Source organism: Sceloporus occidentalis, unplaced genomic scaffold, assembly GCF_023333645.1.
Source record: "Sceloporus occidentalis isolate IW3139 unplaced genomic scaffold, rSceOcc1.0.p SCAF_6, whole genome shotgun sequence".
Classification (NCBI taxonomy): Eukaryota; Metazoa; Chordata; class Lepidosauria; order Squamata; family Phrynosomatidae; genus Sceloporus; species Sceloporus occidentalis.
Genome location: NW_028316986.1, coordinates 36,819,856 through 36,843,323, shown reverse-complemented (window position 1 = coordinate 36,843,323; position 23,468 = coordinate 36,819,856). Strand labels below are relative to the sequence as shown.

Below are 23,468 nucleotides of genomic sequence, written 5' to 3'. Positions count from 1 at the left end.
GGGGGGACAAGTGACTGTTAACTTGCTCCATCAGCTTCCTCTCAGTGCATAGTTAGTGATATCAGTGAGTCATTAGGGTATAATTACAACTGGAATGTAAGGTGCAGTTTGTTGAAAAGTCTCTATTTATAGTGAACCAGAAGCTGCATTCTGCATAGGAAGGAGAAAAAATGTTGACATGGTGGGGACAGTGAGGGGGAGGGGAAGAAGTAACCAGCAAATCAATGCCATTGTTTATGGCTATTTACAAGAAACTGCGTAGATTTACAGTGCCTTGCACTCAGCAATGTAAAAATGGTACAGAAGAGAATGCCTAGCAGGGGTTAAGTTCTTATGCCTGCACTGCAGCCTATTTCTGTCAACACTGGACTTGGGAAACAAACATTTATGCTTTGTGAAATGAAAGTGTATTTTTGAAGACTAGCCGTCAGATATTTTTTGCCCTTCACACTTTCAAATGCTTAGCCTTTTTTGTAAGTTGACTGCAAAGTGCATCAGTTTGCCAGCATCCCTCTTTCTCCCCCCCCCAAAAAAAAAGCAAAAGAAAGAAAGAAAAGAAAGAGGGGGGTGTAGAATAAGGGAAGAGAGTCTTGACAAGTGCCCATGGCATCATTGTCAAGTACATGAGCTTCAAGTAGAAGATGGCAGGAGGGTTGGCACAGAACATGCTTCCTTCAAGCCTATTACCTCCGGGGTACCTGATTCTTGAGAAGCTTTTCAATCCTTCCAAATGACGTTATTCCAAACTGTCATCTGGTTTATTTGGAGCACACTGTCTCGCAGATAAACATGCTATTTAACTGCAGGTCAAGGTACAGAGTCATTCTGCTAGCAAGATGCCTGGGATACATTAAATGGCACTGACATCCAGAGGGAGACAGAGAGAGATCAAACTTGTCACCAGCTTGGGTGGAATTGGTCTATGCTGGGGGGGAAATACACCACAGTATATTGAAGTGCATTATTAAAAGCCATAATATAGTGGAACATTTAAAACTATATGACCTGTCAAATGCTAGGGATTAAGGTACTTTGTAATACAGAATATGAAGTTCGGATTCGTGCCATCAGTGCAGCATCTCCTGCATCTTGGGAAATGGTTCAGTGGTAAGGGATTGGAAAATATTAACCGGTCTAGATAGCAATAAATGCATTTATAGGCTGTTTGAGGATATCATTTCATATGGAGAGGGAGAGAAAATCACTTGTCAAAAATACAATGATATACATGTTCCTTTTTCTTCCCCCTGTGACAAATTATGCAATGCTTTATTATAATAGTCAATGGCTAGTTTTCTTCTAGAAAGTTTAGCATTTTGTAAATGGTTGCTTACAACTGATTATCATGCATGCACTTCTGTGAGTAGTCAAATACATATTATATGTGGATATCTGGATTACCTTGGCTAATAAGGTTTTCTGATTTTTCAAGCTATAGTTGAAATACTGTTACTCTGGTTATATTTCTGTTCAGAGATGGTCATGAAATTATTGTTTCACCAATCCCATATTTAACCATCAATCTTCTTTCCACACTTTCACAGAAGGCTTATGCTGAATCTCCAGTAACAAAGGAAAAGAGAAAGGCAGACAAGACTTTCTGATAAAAATAATTATGTGTCAGGATCTTATTTGGCTTTGGAAATGGAATTAAGTAATAATGTATTAAGGCAGTTTTCAAAATCTTGTCTGAGTTAAAGAATATACCCCCCCCCCATCTCAAAAGGCAGAAAGAAAATGTATAATACTTTGTAGATGCATCATACGAGAAACAAAGTGTTGTGGAGCTGTTTTGGAAAATAGAGCAATCCTCTGCAAACATAAAGAGTGAATGATCGTAAAGAACACTCTAAAGAAATGATAAGTAATTGGCACTCTCACAAATTCTGGACAAATATCCCCTAATCATAATGTCAGAATACTGTCACGGTTTTCTTGTATCTGCTACTGTAAATGTGCTGGTAAAGCACACAATAATTTGTGTGTGTGTGTCCATGACGCATGTGCGCGCACACACACACACAAAGGTTAGTATGTAAATAAAAAGCAGGAAGTTAGGAGCTTTCCAACGAGGGTGGATAGAAAGAAAAATGATTGAAATTAAAACCTCTGTGATCAAAAGGGATTTTATTGCCTTTTGCTTAATTAAATGCGTCAGAAGTGTGTGAAACATTGTTATAGTTAAAAAATGTTACTTTGTAAATCGTAGGGACAAAGGGGCTCTACTGCAACTTTAAAGTTTCCGTGCACGTAAATGTCAATAGAGTGCCTTCTCCATCATCAGCACTAAATTCACATTGATGCCTCTTTTCTTCTCTGTATTGATCCTTCCATGAGAACGTAGATTTGTATCTGTTAATTAATGCGTCCTGAAACAGCGTTTGTATTAATCAGGCAGATAAGAAAAATTGGATGCCTGCACCCTCATGACAACCGTAAAAGTGCTGGCCCTGATAAAAATCATGGACGGACCTCAATAAAAAAGTTCCTCCTTCCACTCAATAAACTAATCATCCTGCTTTTAATTATTCGGCAGAAAGATGTGTGGAGATTGGAGAATGTGTAAATCTATTTACTAACAGCAGTGTCTGGGAGAGAGAATAGGGCTGTCACAGAACAGTGCTGCAGGCTATGTTCTCTGTCCATCTGCTGTAGCAGAAAAACTGGTTCTTGAGAGAGAAAGGACAGAGAGGCTGGAGCTAATTGAAAATATGCATTCCTTTTTAGACCCTTTCAAATTATTATTTCTGTTTCATTTCCTCCCATTTCTGACCAGACATGTGGTGTTATCCATTGTCATCTTTCAGCAACATTTTCTTGGCTTGCGTGAAAATGTTGTTAATCGTGATTTGAAGGGATTACAAACATCCTTTCTATCACTATGCACAAAACAGAGTATTGAAAATAAGAATAAAGAAATGATGGGTGTGGAGGAATGGAGGCAGCAGTTGCTTAAATATTTGAATTTTAATATATGCATCCTGACTTGAAGTGATTGGCTTTTTTATTTTTAGTAGGTTCATTTTTAAATGGTGCAATGGCCTGAATCTAAATTGATGTCTATTGCTTCCCCCCCCCCCCCCACACACACACATTATTTTCCCTCACATTATATACACTTATTCTGTTACAAGAAAAGGGTCTTCAAAGAGGAGGGCAATGTGTTTAAAGATAAATGAGCAACACAGCCTTTTCTTTCTGCAGGATCCTTGTCAAAGCACATGTAAGCAGCTCCATAAACAACTGAATGAAAGCTTTAGACATGTCTTTAAGACCCCCTTAAGAAAAGCTTGACTAATCCCCTTTGATGATTTTATTAAGTACTTGGTGGTTGCTGGTGCCAACTGGCAAACCACTACATTTCACCAACAGGCCAGGAAATCACTCCTTCACTGGCACCTTATGTGAGGGGTGATATTAACAGTCAGAGATAATAAATTAACAGCTGCTGTAAACAGGAGCCTGAAAAAGTATGGCACTGGAGATGTTTGCCCTTAGTGATCCTATTAAGCAGAAAGGTGGGGAGTGAAACAAAAGGGAAAACTTAAATTCATTAAGAAGCATTATTAAATTTTCACTCTCTCTCAGAAATAATGGTGTGATTACTATTCACTTGGCACTTTAATGTGCCATCCTGTTATTTCAGCACTGCATAGAGGCAGGAGCCATTACAGAAGTAATTAGTGTCTTTTCTGAGAAGGGTAGGCCTTGTTAAGGTTGAAGTTCAAAAAGCATTTTGCTTGTTGTGCTGATCATCCTCTTAATTCTATTAAGGTATCAAACATTCCCCTTGACAATGTTTTCAGAAAGTACCTTCCGCAGCATCCTTTAGATTGTGTTATCTCATTCATTATTATCAAAGTGTACCCAGAAAACTGTCTGATTCAAATTATTATATTAATATATTTCATAGCAAATGTTGCCAAATTGGAGTCTGAATGTAATAAAGGTTTAGATTGTATTTAGAGAAGATGTGTTATCAAACACCAAGATAAAATGCAGCAGATTCACGTTGCTATCAGTGACTCCTGGAAATAAAGACAGCAGCAGGAGGAAGAACAACAATAACAGCATAAGTCATGTCACATGTACTCAATGAAACTTTTACTATGATTATTTTATGTTGATAGATCTTGGGGATCAGGGGGAACGGAATCTACAAATACAGATTTAGCACTTACGTAAGAATAACAAGCACAATAGTATAGTTATAATGCAGAATTATGATGGCCCAGGACCATTTTAATTATATTTTTGTGTACTTTCCTTCCTGGTCTAGGATTTTCCACTTTATCGCTTGCTGACCAGATGAGCCTTCTGCAGAGTGCTTGGATGGAGATTTTGATTCTGGGTGTTGTATACCGATCACTTTCCTTTGAGGATGAGCTTGTCTATGCCGAAGACTATATCATGGATGAAGATCAGTCTAAATTAGCAGGCCTTCTTGACCTCAACAATGCCATCCTGCAACTGGTAAAAAAATACAAGAGCATGAAGCTGGAGAAAGAAGAGTTTGTCACCCTCAAAGCTATCGCGCTTGCTAATTCAGGTTGGCAGATTGGCATGATGGCTCATGTCAACCCTCCCCCCTTTCCTCTAATACCTTCTGCATGACAATTTCTAAACATGACAGTAGGAACAGTCATTCTTAATCATACTACTGGAGGACAATGCTGAATGGCTAGAAACAAGTTAGTTCAAATTAAGGGAAGATCTGTGATTATAAGACTTTGTTACACTGTGGTTTCTAACTTGGTTTTAAAAAGCCAGAAAAATTTGGGAAGGTATTAAAAGCAAAGATGCTTTCCAATAAACACAAATGTTGTTCTGCTTAAATCCATTTCATAATCCAGATAAGTCTAATCAGTTCTCTAAAACCCAATAGAATGGATGGGCTCATGACTAAATGTAATATAAGATCTACTTCAATCCAGCTACTAAACATAGTGAACTCAATAAGTAAGGTGAAGTCAGGTTTTATCAGAGAAGGGAGCAAATCACTGTTTAATCCTACAGGAACTCTTCTTCACCATACAAATTTGATTTTTATAGTAGCTGTTTAACTGACAGATACAACTTATTCAGAAGGGGTTAAGAAATCAAGGGAGGATTCTTCTCTGCATTTGAACTTAAAAGTGCTGAAGCAGTGAGCCAATGTCTGATAAGTAAAAAATCGTTTGTTCTTTGTTGTTTTTTCTTTTGTGCCTCCCTAATGCTTTATTGTGGTCTTAAGTCCCTTTTAGCATTTGCATAAAGTTCATGATAGATCCCTCTTTAATGACGTGCCGATCATTAGATACCTGTGTGTCAATAACATGCTCTGATGCTATGTACCATTGACAGTCACACCGTGCCCCTCCATCTGCTTTTGTTTTGACCCTATCTTTGAACTTTATCTTGGTTGCTGGCCAGTAGTTTTCCCTTTAATTACAAGAAGGAAACTGTCAATAAAATCTGTTAAATGGGATGCAATGAGTGGCTTGAATGGGCGGACGGCTATTTGTTCAAATTCTGCAGCATTCAAGGTATTGACAGTTTGTTTTCTGGGGCCATATGTGACGATCAATCTCAGGCTGGGCTCAGCCGCGCTGAAAAATGAAAAAACAGATTGCTTTTGCTTACTTGTGGATGACGACTTGTGATTTGGTGCGGTCCTAGTGAGATGAGACCTTCTGCCCAAATTGCCCCCCCGAGAGCCAGGACGCGTGACTGTTTTTAGAAATAATTTTTTAATTGATTTTGTAATTAACAGTTCATCTACAATATTGATGCATGAATCCTCAGATTGATAGGAGGAAAATTGTTTTCAGCAATGAAGTTATACTTTCCTATTTGTCTTCATAATGGGAGCTAGCATTTTGAATTTTGAATTGGGGTTTTAATTTTTTTTTAAAAAAAACTAAAAAGCAAAACCAAGAAAATATACTTAATCACTACTAATATCTCCTTCCACAAATACAGGAGTGTGCAAATTTTGCTACACACATTCTGAACCACCACAGTGCACCTGTATTAAGAGCGTGATCTGTTGTAGTTACTGACAAAATAAAAAAGATAGAAACCACTTGTAGTTTGCATAGAAACACTCATTTCTGAACATTTTGAAAGGCAGCTAACCTCTGCATATTTGGAGGTGAATGAGAGACAGCATTTCTGTCTGACCTGCAGAGATTTAATATGACATTCATTGAAATTATCAGCTTAGCATAAACATCTGGCTTGATTTGATAATAATTAATGCTCTTTTGTGCTCTAAATCAGTGAACTGATTTGACAGTAACCTTTCTGCCACTGTCTCCCTCCCTTTCCACCCATGTATAAACATATAGAACTCATGTATAAACATATACAATGAGTAGAATATTATGGCTATTATAACACCAATCTATAGAAGTTTGAGACAGGAGAATTGTGAAATAAGGGTCTCTAAAGCACCAACATAGTTTGGTAGTGGAGAGGAAAGCAGTCCAGATGTGTACTACTTCTCTCTTCTGTCCTGCTATCAAATTTTAACAGGCATGTCCTGTTCTGAACTTAGATGAAAACTGGGTCATCTAAGAGGCACTTCCCATTGAAATGTAAGAGTGAGGGGGCCAACAAGAGGCTGCATGGTTGTTCCTTCCTCTTTCCTCAAGTTTCCTTCAGTTTAGTCTCCATCTAGTATATCACCAAGCTAGCAATGGACTCCACTGGCTCATGGAGAGGCAAATTTCACTGCTTTGTATAGATTCTCCAAAGAGAACAGTCCCAGACTTTTCTAGAATGAAGAAATGTAGCAAGTTCTTTCTCTGAATTGCTTATTTTATTTTATTTTTTAAAACACCACCCTGCTTTCATAGAATCATAGAGTTGGAAAGGCCATCCAGTCAAATCCTCTGTCACACAGGAACTCTCAGTCAAAGCACCATGGAGCTTTCATAAAGCTTAGAAAGTGACACACATAATTTCTCTCTTTTATTTTCACAAAAAATATCCCATGAGCTAAATTAGGCTGAGACAGAACAATTGGCATAAATATTATCAGAAGTGTACCTAGAGAAGGGAAAAAGGATGGGGCATTGCCCCCCCCCCATGAGAATTGTGACACACACACACACCACAAAATTTGATGTCAGTCCCCAGATCTCTAGCATTGCAGTAACTGAAAATGCCATTTGACCATTTAGAAATACAATTTCGGCATCCAAAGAAAAGGGGTAGGCAAAGTTGCCAAGGGAATGTGGACACATCAAAGAGTTTTTAGGTGTTCTAGGTGTGAACAGTTTCACTCTCGGCAGTGTTAGAATTTAAAGAATGTTTCATTGGTGGAATTCGTTGTGGTGGAATTCATTGTGTTACTCTGGAAAATCAGTATGCAAAGGGCTCTTGTAGCTCTTGAAACTAAAGAGGCGGCACCGTGGTGCCGTGGGAGCCCTGGGTTGGAAATGCGGCAACCGCATGCCGCGCCCCCAACCCAGTAGGTCTGCGTTGCAGAAAGAAGCCGCAAAAAGCAGCCTCTTTTTGCACCATGGAAAGGGCCCCATAGCTGCCACCACTGCGACTTTTCTGTGGCTCTTTAGTGAAGTGTGACACAATCCGTCATGCGGTTGGTTGGGCAGCATGATGCCAGCATGGGGCTGAGCAGCAGGTGGTCACCACACCCCCACTCTGCCCTCACCCCTGCAATTTTTGCCAGTCAGTTGAGAGCCTAAGTGAAAGAAAGAAGTTGGTAGCATGAACTCATCTCCATACCCACAAAGTTTTGCATTCCTATGGACATTCTTATACAGATTGCTATATAGCTCTGTCCCTGGACGTTTCACTCTACCACATGCATCTAAGAAAGTAGCCTTAAGTCTACAGACACTCGTGAAATCAACTTCTTTCTTTCTTAATGGTGCTGCAAGATCCCTTTGCATACTTTCATTGGTGGGGCAGTATACAGTTAGCTCTTCTTATACACGGATTCAAATATCCATGGTTTGAAAATGTTCAAAAAAAGTATAAATTTCAAATATCAAACCTTGATTTTCCATTTTTTATAAGGGACACCATTTTGCTATGTCATTATATTTAATGGGACTTGAGCATCCATGGATTTTGTTATCCTCAGGGGATCCTGGAACCAAACCCCAGCGTATAACAAGGGTCCACTGCATCTATAAATGTGAAGGCAGTACCCTTATTCTCTATCCCAGTACCTAGACCTCTGAATGCCACCTAGTAAGCACAGAGAGATCCTTACGCATGCCACCTAATTGATGTCCGTACTATGACTAGGGCCTTGTTCCCACTTACAGAGAATTCGGTACCTGATCCGAACTGATGAATCAGTGCAAAAATAGTTCCTGGTTCCCACTATGTTTGTGCCAATTCTACCAATTCAGATCAGGCACCTTGGCCTCTTCTAGCCCTGACTGTCCTCAGCCCAGCCTCCTTACCGGCTTTTTTTGGTCTCCATTGGCCTCTACCAGGCTTCCCCAGCTTCCTTGTGACCTCTTTCCATTCCCTGTGGCCAGGGAAGCTTGCAGAGAAGCCTCCCCGGCTTCTCTGTGACCTCCTTCTCAGTTTCCCCCAAAACTTCTTCCATTCCCTGCAACCAGGGAAGACAGAAAGGAGGTCGCAGGAAGGCCGAAGAGAAGTCAGTGGCCCAGATATGGAGAGGCAGGGAGGCTGGTGATGGGGAGATGGCTGGAGCCATTGCAGCTGCCCCCCTGTCACTGGCAGCGGAATCAAATTTGCCCCACCTAGTTCCCACTTGGGCCTGGGTGGATTCGAATCCGTCTGTGGTTCCCACTGGGATGAATCGATTTATTTGAGAATAAATCTGTTCATCCCAAAAAAAAAAAAAGGCTCCTTTAACCCAGCGTCTTTTTGATGTGGGTTAAATGGGTAAAAACCATGCCCCCCTTTCCGAATCACTTCAGTGATTCGAATGAAGTGGGAACCATGGTGATTTAAACCAGATCGTTTCAAATCATGATCCAGTTGAAACCTTAGTGGGAACAACCTAGTTTTCTCTTTGCAACAACGATAGTCAATCGATTTATGCAACCTGAAAATAGTGGTTGTGTCCTTTGCTTTTATATAAAGAGGGCCTTACCAGATACTGAAAATTCTGGATTGGACTTTTTTTTTCAATCCCAAATGTCAGCTAACATAATATGAATGAGAAACAGTTTTGCAACAAGGAGTGCTTTGTTAACTCACACAGGAAAAAAAATGCCTTTGAATATTTTCCAGGCATGTGTGTAGCAATTATTCCAGGCATACAGGCAGGTGAACTGTTTGCAGCATAATAAAAGGTGTCCTCTCTGAGATTTTTGTCCTCTTGCTAAGTGCTCCCATGTATTGATTGGGAAATGCCAAATGGAAAGATGTAGGTTCACAAGTTTGTTTGTTTTTAATTATTCCATCAGGAAACAGCAGCTGTACTTTTAGGTTAGAGGGTTTTAAAAACAGCTTTGCAACACCAATTAGCTCAATTTAATTTTAGATTCATTTGGCACAGCTGATTTGCAATACCTCCTCTCACTGAATAAACCTTTTACAAATCTTTTCTCTCTAATATTTAAAAAGGAGAGTTTCAATTGGAAAAAAGTTGACAGTTTTCAACTGGACCTGACAGATTTAAATTGGAGTAGAATGGAAGTCTGGTGGGGGGGGGATACCCTAAAAATTCAAATGTTTGTGTAGAAGTGGAAGGAGGTAAAGAAAGAGGATTGCCAGAGTGAAGAGTGGACAGACTTCCTATACCCTTAATGGTAGCATAGAAAAAGGAATTTCAGCAGGTGTTATTTGTCATGCAACTGCGAAACAGTACAGGAGTCTCTTCCAATTTTTACATTGGCAACCATATTCACAAATCACCACAGGATTTTGTTCCCCTGTGCAGGAGGAAAAAATATAATAGAATGTTTGTGTGTGTGTGCCTTCAATTCACCTGTCAACTTATGGTTGCCCCATGAATTACTTTGTGTAAAATGTAAGGCAGAAAATGTGTTTTTTTCCTAAAAGCAAGATATTTGTACAAAATAATCTTTTTTTAAAAAAAATCCCCATATAAGGGAACAAATACACAAAAACATTTGTAATATCACCCAGTAGAAAGAAAATTTGAATTTTCTTTTTATTCAACATAAGAAAGAAATTAGTGAAGATTTATATGCCTAGGTGGCAATCTGGAGACCCAGTAAAATGGACTGGACAATACTGAGTAGCTGGGCTGGAGTAAGAGAGCCATGGAATAGTCACATGTGACTGTACGTATGTTTAGTGTGATGGCAGCTTGAGCCATTGTTCAGGTAATATGCTCTATCCTTTCTGCAATTTTGCTGAGACCTTCCTTGTGGGAGAACATTCATATAAATAAAAACCTCTGTACTTCAGACTTCATGCTTTCCACAGAAAGCAGTAACAGAGGAGGTGAGGCAAGATGATGTACTACTTCCATGTTGTATCAAATATGATGAGTAACTCCTGTACAAAATGTTACTGCTCTAGGGAGAGGTTGCTTAGATTGAGGAATTAGGTAGCAGTAAGTACAAGATGTGTTGGAAATGATGGGCATTTCAGTTCAGCACATTGAAAGGATATCAGGTGCAACACCAGGAGCAACTGACATAAATATGTTCTGGTTAATACAGAGAGTTCCTTCCCCATGTCTTTCATAAAAACAAAACACCAAATTGGAGTCCACTAGTATCAGTAGTATTCAGTTGGTACCAACCACAATCATACAACAGTTTGTACTGATCATTATGTAACCTCAAAATACCAGTCGTGTACTTTAGTTTTAGAGGGTCTAAATACCCTAAAGGCACCAGATCCTGTCTGATTGTGGAGGCTAAGCAGGGTCAGCCCTAGTTATTACCTGGATGGGAGAATGCCAATGAACACCAAGTACTGTAAGCTATATTTCAGAGGAAGGCACTGGCAAAAACCACCTCTGAGTAATCCTTGCCTTAAAAGACCCTATGAAATTCATAGGGTTACCACAAAATTGACAGATGACTTGAATGCACAGTATTATGATTATTGTTATTATTAGTATTATTATAAGGAGGGAGTGAGGAAAAGAGAAGAGAAAACACAATGAAAAATACTGGCTAGTTGGATGTTAAAATACTAGTTGAATTTTAATGTTGTTTTGCATTGTGCTCATGCAGGTGAGTGGAGAGAGTAGACCAAACAGGGTAGTCCACTGAGAATTATATAATCAGATATGGAACAAACCAAAGACCAGTTTCCTGTGTTTTCCTATGGCACAGTGGTAAGAGTAACTACTTTGTGGACAGTAAGAACATTAAAAAATAATAACCTGTTGGGTCACTGGAGTAATGATAATGCAACTAGTTCCTTTTTAAAATTAACCTTCCAAGCTCTGTTTCACATACAATAGTTAGAGCAATAGCAATAGCAGCTTCATTGATATAGCACTTCATACCACACTAACCAGTCTCTAAGTGGTTTACAACTGTAAACTAATTGCCCCCATCAAGCTCATTTTAGGGACCTCAGAAGTATGCAAGGCTGACTCGACCCTGAGCCTCTGGCTGGGATTGAACTCACAACCTGCAGACACTGCAGGATAGATATAAATGATTCCATTTAATAGCTTTGATTGCTGGCTTCTGGATTCAGTGCCTTTCCCAAGGGCTTTTTCAAGGTAGCCTCTTGCAGACAGTGTTCACAATAGTGATATGAAGAATATTTGCAAAATTTCATGTTCTTAGTGAAACAGGGTGACTCAACACATCAAGTCACACCTCAGAGAAATTGACAATCCCTGTGGGATTTCTTTCCTCCTGAAGAAGAACCAGACAATGAGATGTTTATTTTTCATCAAGCAATTTCTGCAGTTTAATTAACATATCTCTGTACAAAATTAGTATCTTTTCCTTTTGTGCAGCAGAGCACCCACATATACATAGAAAGCAAAGGACTGTTTTGTTTTGTTTTGTTTTAAAAAAATCTATTTTCTTATATTTTTCAACAGGGCAACCCAAACTATGCTCTTGCAAGGATGAATTTTGCACTTCCTGCCAAAAATGTGCAAAAAACTCTCACCACCTCAAAGGCGAGAGGAAAATATTGAGATTTCAAGCCAGGATTTACACCCCTAGTTTACAATAATTCAAACTATTTCCACATGGGTCAAATAACACATCCTCTCCTATTCCCACAGAGATCATTCCAGACAACGGAGGGCCTGAAATGTGGTTCTGGTGTGAACTATCTGGATAACTATGGCCAGTTCAGAAACAAACCCATGATATACCTCCCTTACAACAGGTTAAAAAACCTCACCTTTGCTCCCAATTTTTCCAGAAGATACAGAGCCCACCAGAGCAATGCCAGGTGACTTTTTACAACCTGTCCCAATATTCTGCTCACCAATAGTGGCAGCAACATCTCAGATCACTTCCTCTGAGGCCAGAATAAGGTGCCCAGCCATGCGGTCGATGTTGGGTGCTTCCTTTTTGGCCTCAGAGGAAGCGACCCATGCTCCTAGCAGGTGACACAGCAGAATGCACATGTGGACAGATGACTGGCATCACTCTGGAATGTCCAAATAACAGGGGGATGTTGGGACAGTTTTAGAGCCAGAATACTCCAAGTTGCTCCCGAAGTATTCTGGCCCATACAGACACAACCCCAGGCTGTCTCGATATAACTAAGAAATGGATTTGCCAGATTTCACTTTAGCATCTGCTTCAAGCCACTGGTATTTTAGGCCAGTTCAGCTGCCATATTTTCATCCAGTTTCAAAGCAGGATCCAGGAACACTTGCAAAATGTGAATCTAATTTTTCAAAAAAGCAGATTTAACCAAACCAGGTTGGATCCCTGTTCTGATGACTTTCTCCTTCCTGACCAGTAGCCAGGGGTGTAACAGCAGAGAAGTCAAAATGAAGGTATTTTCCCTCCAAAATAAGTATTCTGTCCCTTGACCACATTTTTTTTTACTTCCAAATTTCTGGCATTAAAACTCCATTTGAGATTTAGAAATACAATTCAAGCATTCAAAGAAAAAGGTCATACAAAGATGCCAAGGGAAAGAAGATATAGCAAATGTTAGACTTCCAAGTATGAATGATTTTTATTATCTTACTCTGCAAAACTAGAAAACTCAGAACTGAAAGAAAATTTCATTGGAGGGCAGAATTCTTATTTGAGGTTGCAATATTTTCATCCCCTACCCATAGCTACACACCTGCCAGGATCACATTTGTCTTGTCTTGGTTAAAATAAGTTTCTGAGCCCTCATCCATTCCTTAATCACCACAGCAATTTTCTTGATGTTAAAAAAAATACTGTGTATCATGTGTATTAAAACAATACATTCTCCACAATTTCTCCATAACATTCCATGTCAGGCATAATAAGCTTTAGGAGTTTCAGTTAAAACACATCCACTGAGATTATAAAATTAGGGAGAGGAAACATCAGAATGGTGGTTAGAATACTGGCTAGGTTTATGGAGCCCCAGGTTCAAATCCCACTCAGCCATGAAACCCACTGTGTGTGAACAGTTCATGTGTTGGAGGGGAATAGAGGTATAAGAGGACAGTGTATACTGCCTTGAGTTTTTTGTGGTAAAGATAGGTTATAGAATTAATAACATAAATAAAATAGTACTTTTAAACTTAGTACTTTTCAAAATTCATGCTTTCAAGGAAAAATCTTGGCTAGAATCCCATTGTGTCTTTATACTGACATAAAACTTGTTAGTTAATTAGTTATTTCATTTATTTGCTGCCTTTCTCCCAAAGTGGGGCTCAAGACAGCTTCCAGAAATAGTAAATTAAAAAGATTTGCAATAAAATCCAAAACCATTAAAATATAAGACACATAAAAGTCATTTTAAAAATCCACTAAAAGTTTAAAAGATAAATAAAACATCCCCAATAAAAAGCCCCCCTCCCCAATTATACATTAAAAGCCTGTCTTTGTTGGTGAAAGGAAATCAGGGAGGGGCTGTTTTAGCTCCCCACGAAGGCTCTCTCACCAAATATTCTCACCAAATGAGCCTATGATGGTGATGGGACTGAGAGAAAGCCTTCTCCGAAGAGCTTATAGCTCTGGCAGGATTATATCAATACACAAGCACTTGCACATTCTCAGAGATCATGTGAGGGTGGTCTGTAATGGTTGGCTACTGCAAGTTCAGATCTCTTCAGGGGTTTTCTTAAATTCCTTGTGCATCTCTTTGCAGTTGTTCAATTCATGTGTGGCCCATTTACCTTTTACATTTCTTTTGGAGTCTTTCCTTATCTTTTTTGATTTCTTATCAACCTGAATCATTTTAGTGATGTTTTCTCTCAAAGAGGGTAAAAATTCAGGGCAGGGGATGTAGAGGTCAAACATTTAGTACAGCAAAAGCAACATGCTATATAAACATAAGCCCAGTCAAATAGAGCAGTATAATTTTCATCTTGGAGAGAAGTGACCAGTGGGGTCCCACAGGGCTCTGTCCTGGGCCCAGTGTTATTCAACATCTTTATCAATGACCTGGATGACAGAATTGGGAGCATACTTATCAAATTTGCAGATGACACCAAATTAGGAGGAATAGCTAATACTCCAGAGGACAGGATCAACATTCAAAATGATCTGAATAGACTAGAAAGTTGGGCCAAAGCTAACAAAATGAAATTCAACACAGAGAAATGTAAGGTACTGCACTTAGGGCAGAAAAATGAAATGCACAGATATAGGATGGGGGACACCTGGCTGAATGAAACTACATGTGAAAGGGATCTAGGAGTCCAAGTAGACCACAAGTTGAACATGAGTCAACAGTGCGATGCGGCAGCTAAAAAGGCCAATGCAATTTTAGGCTGCATCAATAAAAGTATAGTGTCTAGATCAAGAGAAGTAATAATGCCACTGTATTCTGCCCTGGTCAGGCCCCACCTGGAATATTGTGTCCAGTTCTGGGCACCACAATTCAAAAAGGACATTGAGAAACTGGAGCGTGTCCAGAGGGCGACTAAAATGGTGAAAGGTCTGGAAACCTTGCCCTATGAGGAACGACTCAGGGAGCTGGGGATGTTTAGCCTGGAGAAGAGAAGATTAAGAGGTGATATAAGAGCCCTGTTTAAATATTTGAAAGGATGTCATATTGAGGAGGGAGCAAGCTTGTTTTCTGCTGCTCCAGAGAACAGGACCTGGAACAGTGGATGCAAGCTACAGGAAAAGAGATTCCACCTCAACATTAGGAGGAACTTCCTGACAGTAAAGGCTGTTCGACAGTGGAACAAACTCCCTCGGAGTGTAGTGGAGCCTCCTTCCTTGGAGGTCTTTAAGCAGAGGCTAGATGGCCATCTGTTGGGGATGATTTGATTTGGATTTCCTGCATGGCAGGGGGTTGGACTGGATGGCCCTTGCGGTCTCTTCCAATTCTATGATTGTATGATTCTATGAATGACTATTTCAGCCATCCCAAAATAAGTTTAAATTTAGAATTCTTGGGCACGGAAAAAAGGTACATGCCACTGAAAATAGTACAACAGTGCACCTCCTGCAGAAAGGTTATTCCAAAGGTAGAATGACACCAGAGCAAAGGCCCTCTCTTTTATAGATGATAACCCTACTTCTCTTACAGAAGAAATTCAGAGAAGGCCTCCTTTGATATTCCTCATACATGGCAAGTTTGCCGGCTTTCTGATGGTTCAACTAGTATCTAAACCCTACAAGGGTCATTTTTATTTTCATATTTTTTATACAAAGGTTTCTATATGAAATCTACACATTTTAAAATTAAATTGTTAGATAGTGTGCATAATGTAACTACATGTATTTTAGGGCATGTGTTCACTGTTAATTATTAAATGTGTAGATTTCCCATAGGACTCCATTACATATAATAATGGATAGACTATCATCAGAACCACTAAACTCTACTAAATGATACAAATGTTTGCATAATTGAGTGTATTTTAGTGCAAAGGCTGTAATCTTTTCCGTTCTTTCCAATTTCCTTGTTTACTTCTGTAATTAATAAATTCCAGTCCTTTTTTACTTCACTGTTGCTAGGTTTTTGTCAGGAGACAATTCTCAGATATTTCTGTTTCAAATGATATGCTCCAAGTTAATTCTTATTTAAATCCAGATGACTAAAAATAGTGACACTAAAATATACCACCCTTGCACCCAATGGCTTTAGGAAGGGAGACGTTCAGAACTTTGTGTCATCAAGATGAGTTGAACTACGATTTATATAATCCTTTATGTTCTTGCTTTTTTATTTTCTTTAGGAGACCAGATTTCTGAACATTATTCTATAGACTGCTATAGAAGCTCCTTTCAATATCAAAAACAACTTTTCCATACAGTTTATGGGACCTAAAATGTTTATTTGGGAAATATGTCTAATTAGATACACAGATCTGTCGGTCTTGGTCTGTTTTATTATAATTCTTTATGTAGATTTTACTGCTTGGCATGACAGATTCCATAATCATATGTCACTTTGGTAGCATGATTTCTTGACCCAAATGCAGAATTAGATATATGATGCCTCTTCAAACAGAATAGATATACAAAAGGTAATGGGTGAGGAGGAAACTGCAACTCAGCTAGTATATATAGATACATATTGTTCTCAATCAGGACATAAATGGATTAGAAGTACATCTGATTTATCACTTGTACAGTTATATTACTGAAGTAGGTACCTTGAAAAGTTTCTTCTCTAACCTACTTTGTTTAATGTTTTTTATGCAACTGGATACTCAAACAACAAAAACAGAAAACAGAAAATCGGAACAGCACTAGGGAAACTGGATCATAGATCTATATCATGTCTAGATTGGCTATGACAGCAGGGGAATTCTAGGCAAATAAAGCACAGGTTAATATGAAGGTATGACTAAAATACGCATCATTTTGAGACTGCTTTAAATGCCTTGGCTCAATGCTAGAGAATTCTGGGAACTACTTTGTGAGATGTTTAGCCTTCTCTGTCATAGAATTCTGGTGTCACAATAAACTACAAGTCTCAGGATTCCCTAGCACGGAGCCAGTGCAGTTAAAGCGGTCTCAACATGGATTATTTCTGCAGTGTGCTTTGGACCAAAGTATCTTTCCTGTGATCTTGGTTGAATGCTATAGGAGCAACAGTGGTTTTAGAAGAAAAAAAAATCCAGGGAAAGAACATATAAACCAGCATCATATTAATGTCTTAAACATTGTAGAAGGTAATGGAAATTTTTGTCCAGCTTGGAAATTTTAGGTAATACAATCCTAATGTACGATCTTGTGTATCTTTCTGGAACTTTTCACACACCCACAATTAGAAAGAAACCATATAGACTGCACAACTCATGCTACCCTTGGTAGGCACATAACCCAGCATGGAATGAGGGTGCATTCATATGGTCAGAAGAATATGCCTTACAGGAACACAGGACATTGGCCCGTTACAAACGGGCCAGAAAGTACGCGCGGAGCGCATATTAGGGTTAGAAAGGGGCAGTGCTTCCGCACCCCCTAACCCTAGTGCGTGCTCCGCGCACACAAAATGGCGGTGGCCGTTCCACACGGCTGCTGCCATGACGACATCACGACCACGCCACCTCTATACGGGGCGGCGCGGACGTGACGTCCTCGCTCCGCGCCAGGGTGCTTAGTGCGCCCTTAGCACAGAGCAGGAAGGAGCTCCATTTTGGAGCTCCTTCCTGGTTTGGTCCGCTGGGCACAGCCTTCACACAGCTGCGCCCAGCAGACCAAAGGAGAAAGGGGCCAAGCGGCCCCTTTCTCCTCCTCCCTGCTGCCGCGGGGTGTCCTTGGGGCTTGAAGCCCCAAGGACACCCCTTTCCAGGCTGCAGGGAAGCGGCTTTTTGCTGCTTCCCCACAGCCCGGAAAGCGGCGGATCGGGGCCTCAGCGGCTGCTGGTCTGTCCACTGAGGCCCCGATACCCCGGGGAAAGGGGCAGGTACAGGCCACTGCTTTTCGACGGTCTGTAATCCACCATTGTTTCATCTAGTCACACTATTGGATATCTACTTACCCAACCTTAAGATCCTGTAAGCAATTCATGTATCTGGACTAAGAAGTGTCATCTATCTTGAATAAAACCAGTATTCTGTCAATTTCCCAATGAATCTTACATTCTAAAACTGCAGAAAATGTAGGACTTGAGAGAATCAGGACTATTTGCTTTCAGCAATTGTACACCAGTTTACCATATCTAAACAAAAAAATGCATTTTGAAAATATTCCTGAAAATTTCAGTGCTAGCTTCTCTTTATTTAAATAAACCAATTTTACACAGATCCATATATATATATATATATATATATATATATATATATGTTTGTTTATTTCAGAAGGTCAGTATGCTAATAAGTGGGTAATTATCTAACTCCCTCATAAGGGAGTCCAGACAACACTAGGTAAATCCATGTAAATCCATAAACAATTTTCGTGGTTTTAAATCATTACAGTGCAAGTTTCAGTCCAGAGTGTTTGCCTTACAATCCTGCTTTCTGGTATGAAAAATGAAAGCTGCTCTCCTTCCTTTTCTTTTGCAGACTCGATGCACATAGAAGATGTCGAGGCAGTTCAGAAACTTCAAGACGTCTTACATGAGGCCCTGCAGGATTATGAGGCTGGACAGCATATGGAGGACCCACGCCGAGCTGGCAAGATGCTGATGACTCTGCCACTTCTGAGGCAAACCTCCACAAAGGCAGTGCAGCATTTCTACAACATTAAACTGGAAGGCAAAGTGCCCATGCACAAACTTTTTTTGGAAATGCTGGAGGCCAAGGTCTGACTAAAGCATCCTGGGCCTTCCAGATACGCACGCTGGAATTTTAATGAAAGGGAAAATAAAACAGGAACACCATGACAAAGATACTTTAGCATCTAAATTAAAGAAACTAACACGACTGCACTGATATTTAGCAGTGAGACTCAGAAGCAGCACTTCTTTATTTTCTGTGTCTTATCTGATACAGTTTTCCTTCTGATACAGTTTTTCTTCTTTTTCTGGTTCTGATACAATTTTTCTTCTTCTTTTTCTCTTTTCTCTTTTCTCTTTCCCTCTTCTCTTTTTTGCCTCTGTTTGCTGCTGAATATTTAAAAAAGAAGTCTCTAATAGAAGAGAGATGGAAGCCAGGCCTGCCAAAGGATGGAAATCCATAATATGGATGCCAGTGAACTTATTACGAACCACAATACCCCAATGACAAAAGGAATCGAAAGAGAACCATTGTAACTAGCAGTACAGTACAACACGATGAACTGACTGAATGCAGTATTAGGTTTCACAAGAGCAGCCTCTAATTAGACGACTTCGATGATGATGCATTGGCTGCTTCTTATCATTGCATTTCCATCTAGATCAGTTACAGCCATTTGATTCCTTAATTGTTTTTTCAAGTCTTCCAGATATTTCTTGGGTTAGCAACAATGTAACGTTTTCAGGGAATAGTTTGAGCTTTATTCATTCATGCAATACTAAAGAGGAAAGAGAAATAAATACTGCAATTTTTTTTGTGCTGGCTTGAACAATGACAGACATTTAATGACAGACAAATGAATCCGGAAGGAAGATTTTTTTAAAAAGAAAACAAGCGTTTTGGTTCTTACTAACAGAAGATTTTTTTCTACCAGCTTTACCACTTTTCAGCCATTTGTTAACATGGGAATTTATCTTACTCAAGCAATAGTTGAAGGGAAGGTGCATATTATCACGGATGCAATTTATGTTGTGTGCCAGTCTGGTCTAAGACATCCTGTTCTTCACATGAACTCCAATTTATACCTAAGTGTTCACTGGGGAAAAAAAGGATTAGATTACACCTGTAATATATCTGAATAGTCTAATATATTAAGATGCCATGTCAAGTAGGAATTTAAAAAAAAAAGGGGGGGGGGAGTAAGTGCTTCAGTATGGCCAAGGTACAATTGCTACATGATATTGTGGGTTAATTAATTATGCGGTTTATCATGTACAAAATTGTGGACTTTAAAATAAAAGTCCACTCCAACCAGCAATAAAGTAAAATCAGATATTAAAATAGTCAGCCTCTGACCAAATCCAAGAATTTAGCACTTGCACACATTATTTATTAATCTATAAAACTTTTATTTTGGATAGGTTGCCATTTTTAAACAAACAGCCTAGAGAGTATGCTGGCTTTTTCAACCAGTGTTGTCACAGTGTAAAAGTTGGGCAGTTTCCAGACTGTTCAAGAGGTGTAATCTAATGTATAAAACTAATTAGATGCCCCCAGAAAACTACAGTCGCTAAATAACCAATAAACAATAACCTCCATCAAATGCTATACCAATGTACCAGTGTTAGTAGCTGCTCCCTGTACTATGTGAACAACCTTATTCTATGTACACAAATGTAATTAAAATTGTAATCCTAACAAACAAAAGAAATGTAGTTCAGCTTTTCAATGTTTCATGTTTGCTGTGCTTTTGGAAAATTTTTATGTTGCATTCAAAGACTGTTGTCTTGTTCTTCTTGTGGTGTTTGGATTCTTGTGGCGTGTGCTTATAGACACAGGGTAGAATTAGAGACAATATTGGATGTAAAATTCCTCAGGAGACTTAACAGTAGTATATTCTATTCCTTCTGGTCAATAAGGTTCTTCCTAGTAATAATTAAGAAATTGGAATGAAAAATTCAACCAAGTATTCATTATGGACAAATACACATGAAATCATAATATTTTCAAAACAAGGGATACTTTCTGTAACAGTTTATTAATAGAATACCTATGTATAGCTTAGAAATAAAACTTTGAATATTTCAAGATTATAGATAAGTCTAATTTTTAAATGCTGTAAATATAGCTTTCATCCAATCATCTCTCAGATGTTGTTATTAACTTGCTCTGTGTTGTTGCAAAAACTTTTTTTTAAAAAGAAAAATGCAGACACGTTTCCAAAATTATTGCTACTTGTGTGCTTTAAACAAAATACGGCAGGCTGATGATACATCAGCCTTGTGCTAGAAATACTGTGTATCTCTCATTAACTATATGGGATTCTCTTTGTAGGTTGTGTTTTTCTCAGTAGAGAAGTGACTGTTGTGTGATCCTAGATAGACCATCATTAGCAATTCATTCATTTGGCCAATAACTTGAAATTAAAGGTGCGACAGGAGTTTGAAATTGGCATGTCCCTTTTGAAACAAAATGACAAAAACTTACAACTCCTGGGGGCGGGAGGAAATGGTGCTGATTCTATAAAATTATTTATATATGTAAGAGTGCAGAATAATTATTTTCCAGAAAATTTGTGCAGGGTTTAAGTTGCTAGTGTTAACTACACTGTATATGTATATATAAATATCTAATATAAATATTGTTTTTGCTGTATCACATTGAAGAACTTGGGTTTTCAGGGTCAATAGCCAATCAACACACTCAGAAAATAAACAGAAAGGCAAAGACTTAAGCAAGATGGAATGTGCTAAAGGAACATGGTGTAATTTTTACTTTGGATTTCAGTAATTTTTCAGCGCTGCAATGAACTAGTATATCATCACTGTACAAATGTAAACTGAAACATAGATACACTGTGCAGGCATTAGAATAACATTCATCTTAAACCTTACTGAAAGACGATTTGAACAACCATTTATTTATTCTGAAGTGCTGGAGAAGATCTCAAGTATGTTTTAGCGCAACCAATCTCATTTGGAGAAATAAGATCCATGTGGAATTTCTCCTACAGGAACCATTGACGTGAAAGAGCAAAGTATAAAACCTTTCTTATTTGGCTCTTCCATTCAGTTCAATGTGTAGAAGACATTTCTGATGGATTGTACCCTGGGCTATTTCCTTTTTCTGACTTGTTTTCCCTTATTTAAAGCAATATAATTGTGTGACTCCCGGAAGTTGCACATTTGTTTCAATCAAATCAGATTGTTGTATTTATTCCACTATTTTACATTTAAATGCTAACATAAAAAGATATAAAAAATTAAAACTGCTATTTTTCTTATGGAAGAGAAAATGGGTGTTGGTAATTGTATTTTAATTATTTAAGCGTCTCTGTTTACCTGCCTAGGAAAACACTTTATGGCAGTCTTATTGTGCAAAGATCGCAAAAGAGGGGAAAAACTGAATTAAGCTGCTTATTATAATCCAGGAGTTGCATAACCAGTAGTAAAAACACAAATTTAAAAAAAAAAATCATGTCTATAGCTGTAGATGGGCTTCACATCTGTAAAGCAATCAACTGTATATTTTTGTGATGTGTATCATATTGTGTGCTCCAACCAATGTCCATTTGTGTAAATGTATTTATTTTATATTGTATATATTGTTAAATGCAAAAAGGAGATATGGTCCTGTAACTCCAATCAATTCAGATGTGTAACCCAAATTATTATGCCTTTCAGGATGATGGTAGAGCAATATTAAACAAGCTTCCACTTTTAATTGCTTTTAAATTATTTGTGTTGTCGATTTTGTTTTGTTTTGCTTTCTCTCCCCAATCCCCTTTCTGTGTCAAGGAATCAAATCAATAAGAACCACCTTTAATAAAGTGGTATGGATGTATACCCTTAAGGTGATGTAGCTGCATGACTACATGCTATATTAAGGCTTGTCATGGTGAATTTCAGTGTGGTGTAGCCATGTTGTATATGTTTAAACACTCAGACTGTCCCTGCCCATTAAAATTCATTCTGACAAGCTCCCCTTTAATCTTAGAACATCTCCATATAAAAGTACTTTACTGAAAAATATTGCTTCTGTTATCAGTATCACAGTTCCCAACTGTTTCAAGATCATATTATAACCATCTGCAGCTGGCCATTGGCTTTGTTCATCAACAACAGAACCCACAAAACTTCTAAAACATAAATGGGTTGTTGCTAATTTGGATGTGTTTATCCTAAAGACAGCAACTATTGTTTTCCTCTTCTTTACAGCAGGATGTGTGGAATGCAAGCTGAATAATTTGGTTTGGTGTTCATGATGATCACTAGAAATTCTAAAGGCCCGATGAAGAGCCATGGATAGCTTGATGCAGGTTTAACATTTAACTCTGTTAATGTACACCTATAAATATAAAGTCTCACTTCGTGGTTTGGGTCTATTTCTAAATTTACATGTAAAATTTAACCATGGCAAATGCAAGTAGATAAATAGGAACCACTCCGGTGGGAAGGTAAACAGTGTTCTGTGCAATCATGCTGGCCACATGATGACAGAGTAGTCTCTGACAATGCTGGCTCTTTGGTTTAGTAATGGAGATGACCACCACCCTTTATGGTTGGACACGACTTGAAAAACTTGTCAATGGGGAATACCTTTTCCTTTACCTAAGAAACACAAAATATGATTAAGTATTATGGTTCCATTTTTGTGTGAAATGGTTGTGACACAGGGACATGTGGGATCATAACAATGTGAAACAAGTGGAATTATGAAAAACATGATTTTAAAAAAGAAAATTGGTTTTCTATAGAAAAGATGTAACTCTCTAGCATCTAAATGTTCTTTGGTTTAA

At 38.6% G+C, this 23,468-nt stretch overlaps 1 protein-coding gene across 8 annotated transcripts in view; it reads left to right on the top strand.

Annotated features, from left to right (window-relative positions):
- Positions 1-22,372, top strand: part of LOC149310619 (estrogen-related receptor gamma) — a 575,297-nt gene extending 552,925 nt beyond the window's left edge. For all 8 annotated transcript variants that reach the window (XM_089529318.1, XM_089529314.1, XM_089529315.1 and 5 more), the window contains 2 exons: positions 4,280-4,549; positions 18,518-22,372. In XM_089529318.1, coding sequence (XP_089385444.1) covers positions 4,280-4,549; positions 18,518-18,762 — 515 coding nt within the window. In that variant the 3' untranslated portion in view covers positions 18,763-22,372. The remainder of the gene's footprint in view (positions 1-4,279; positions 4,550-18,517) is intronic.
- Positions 22,373-23,468: the final 1,096 nt, after the last annotated feature.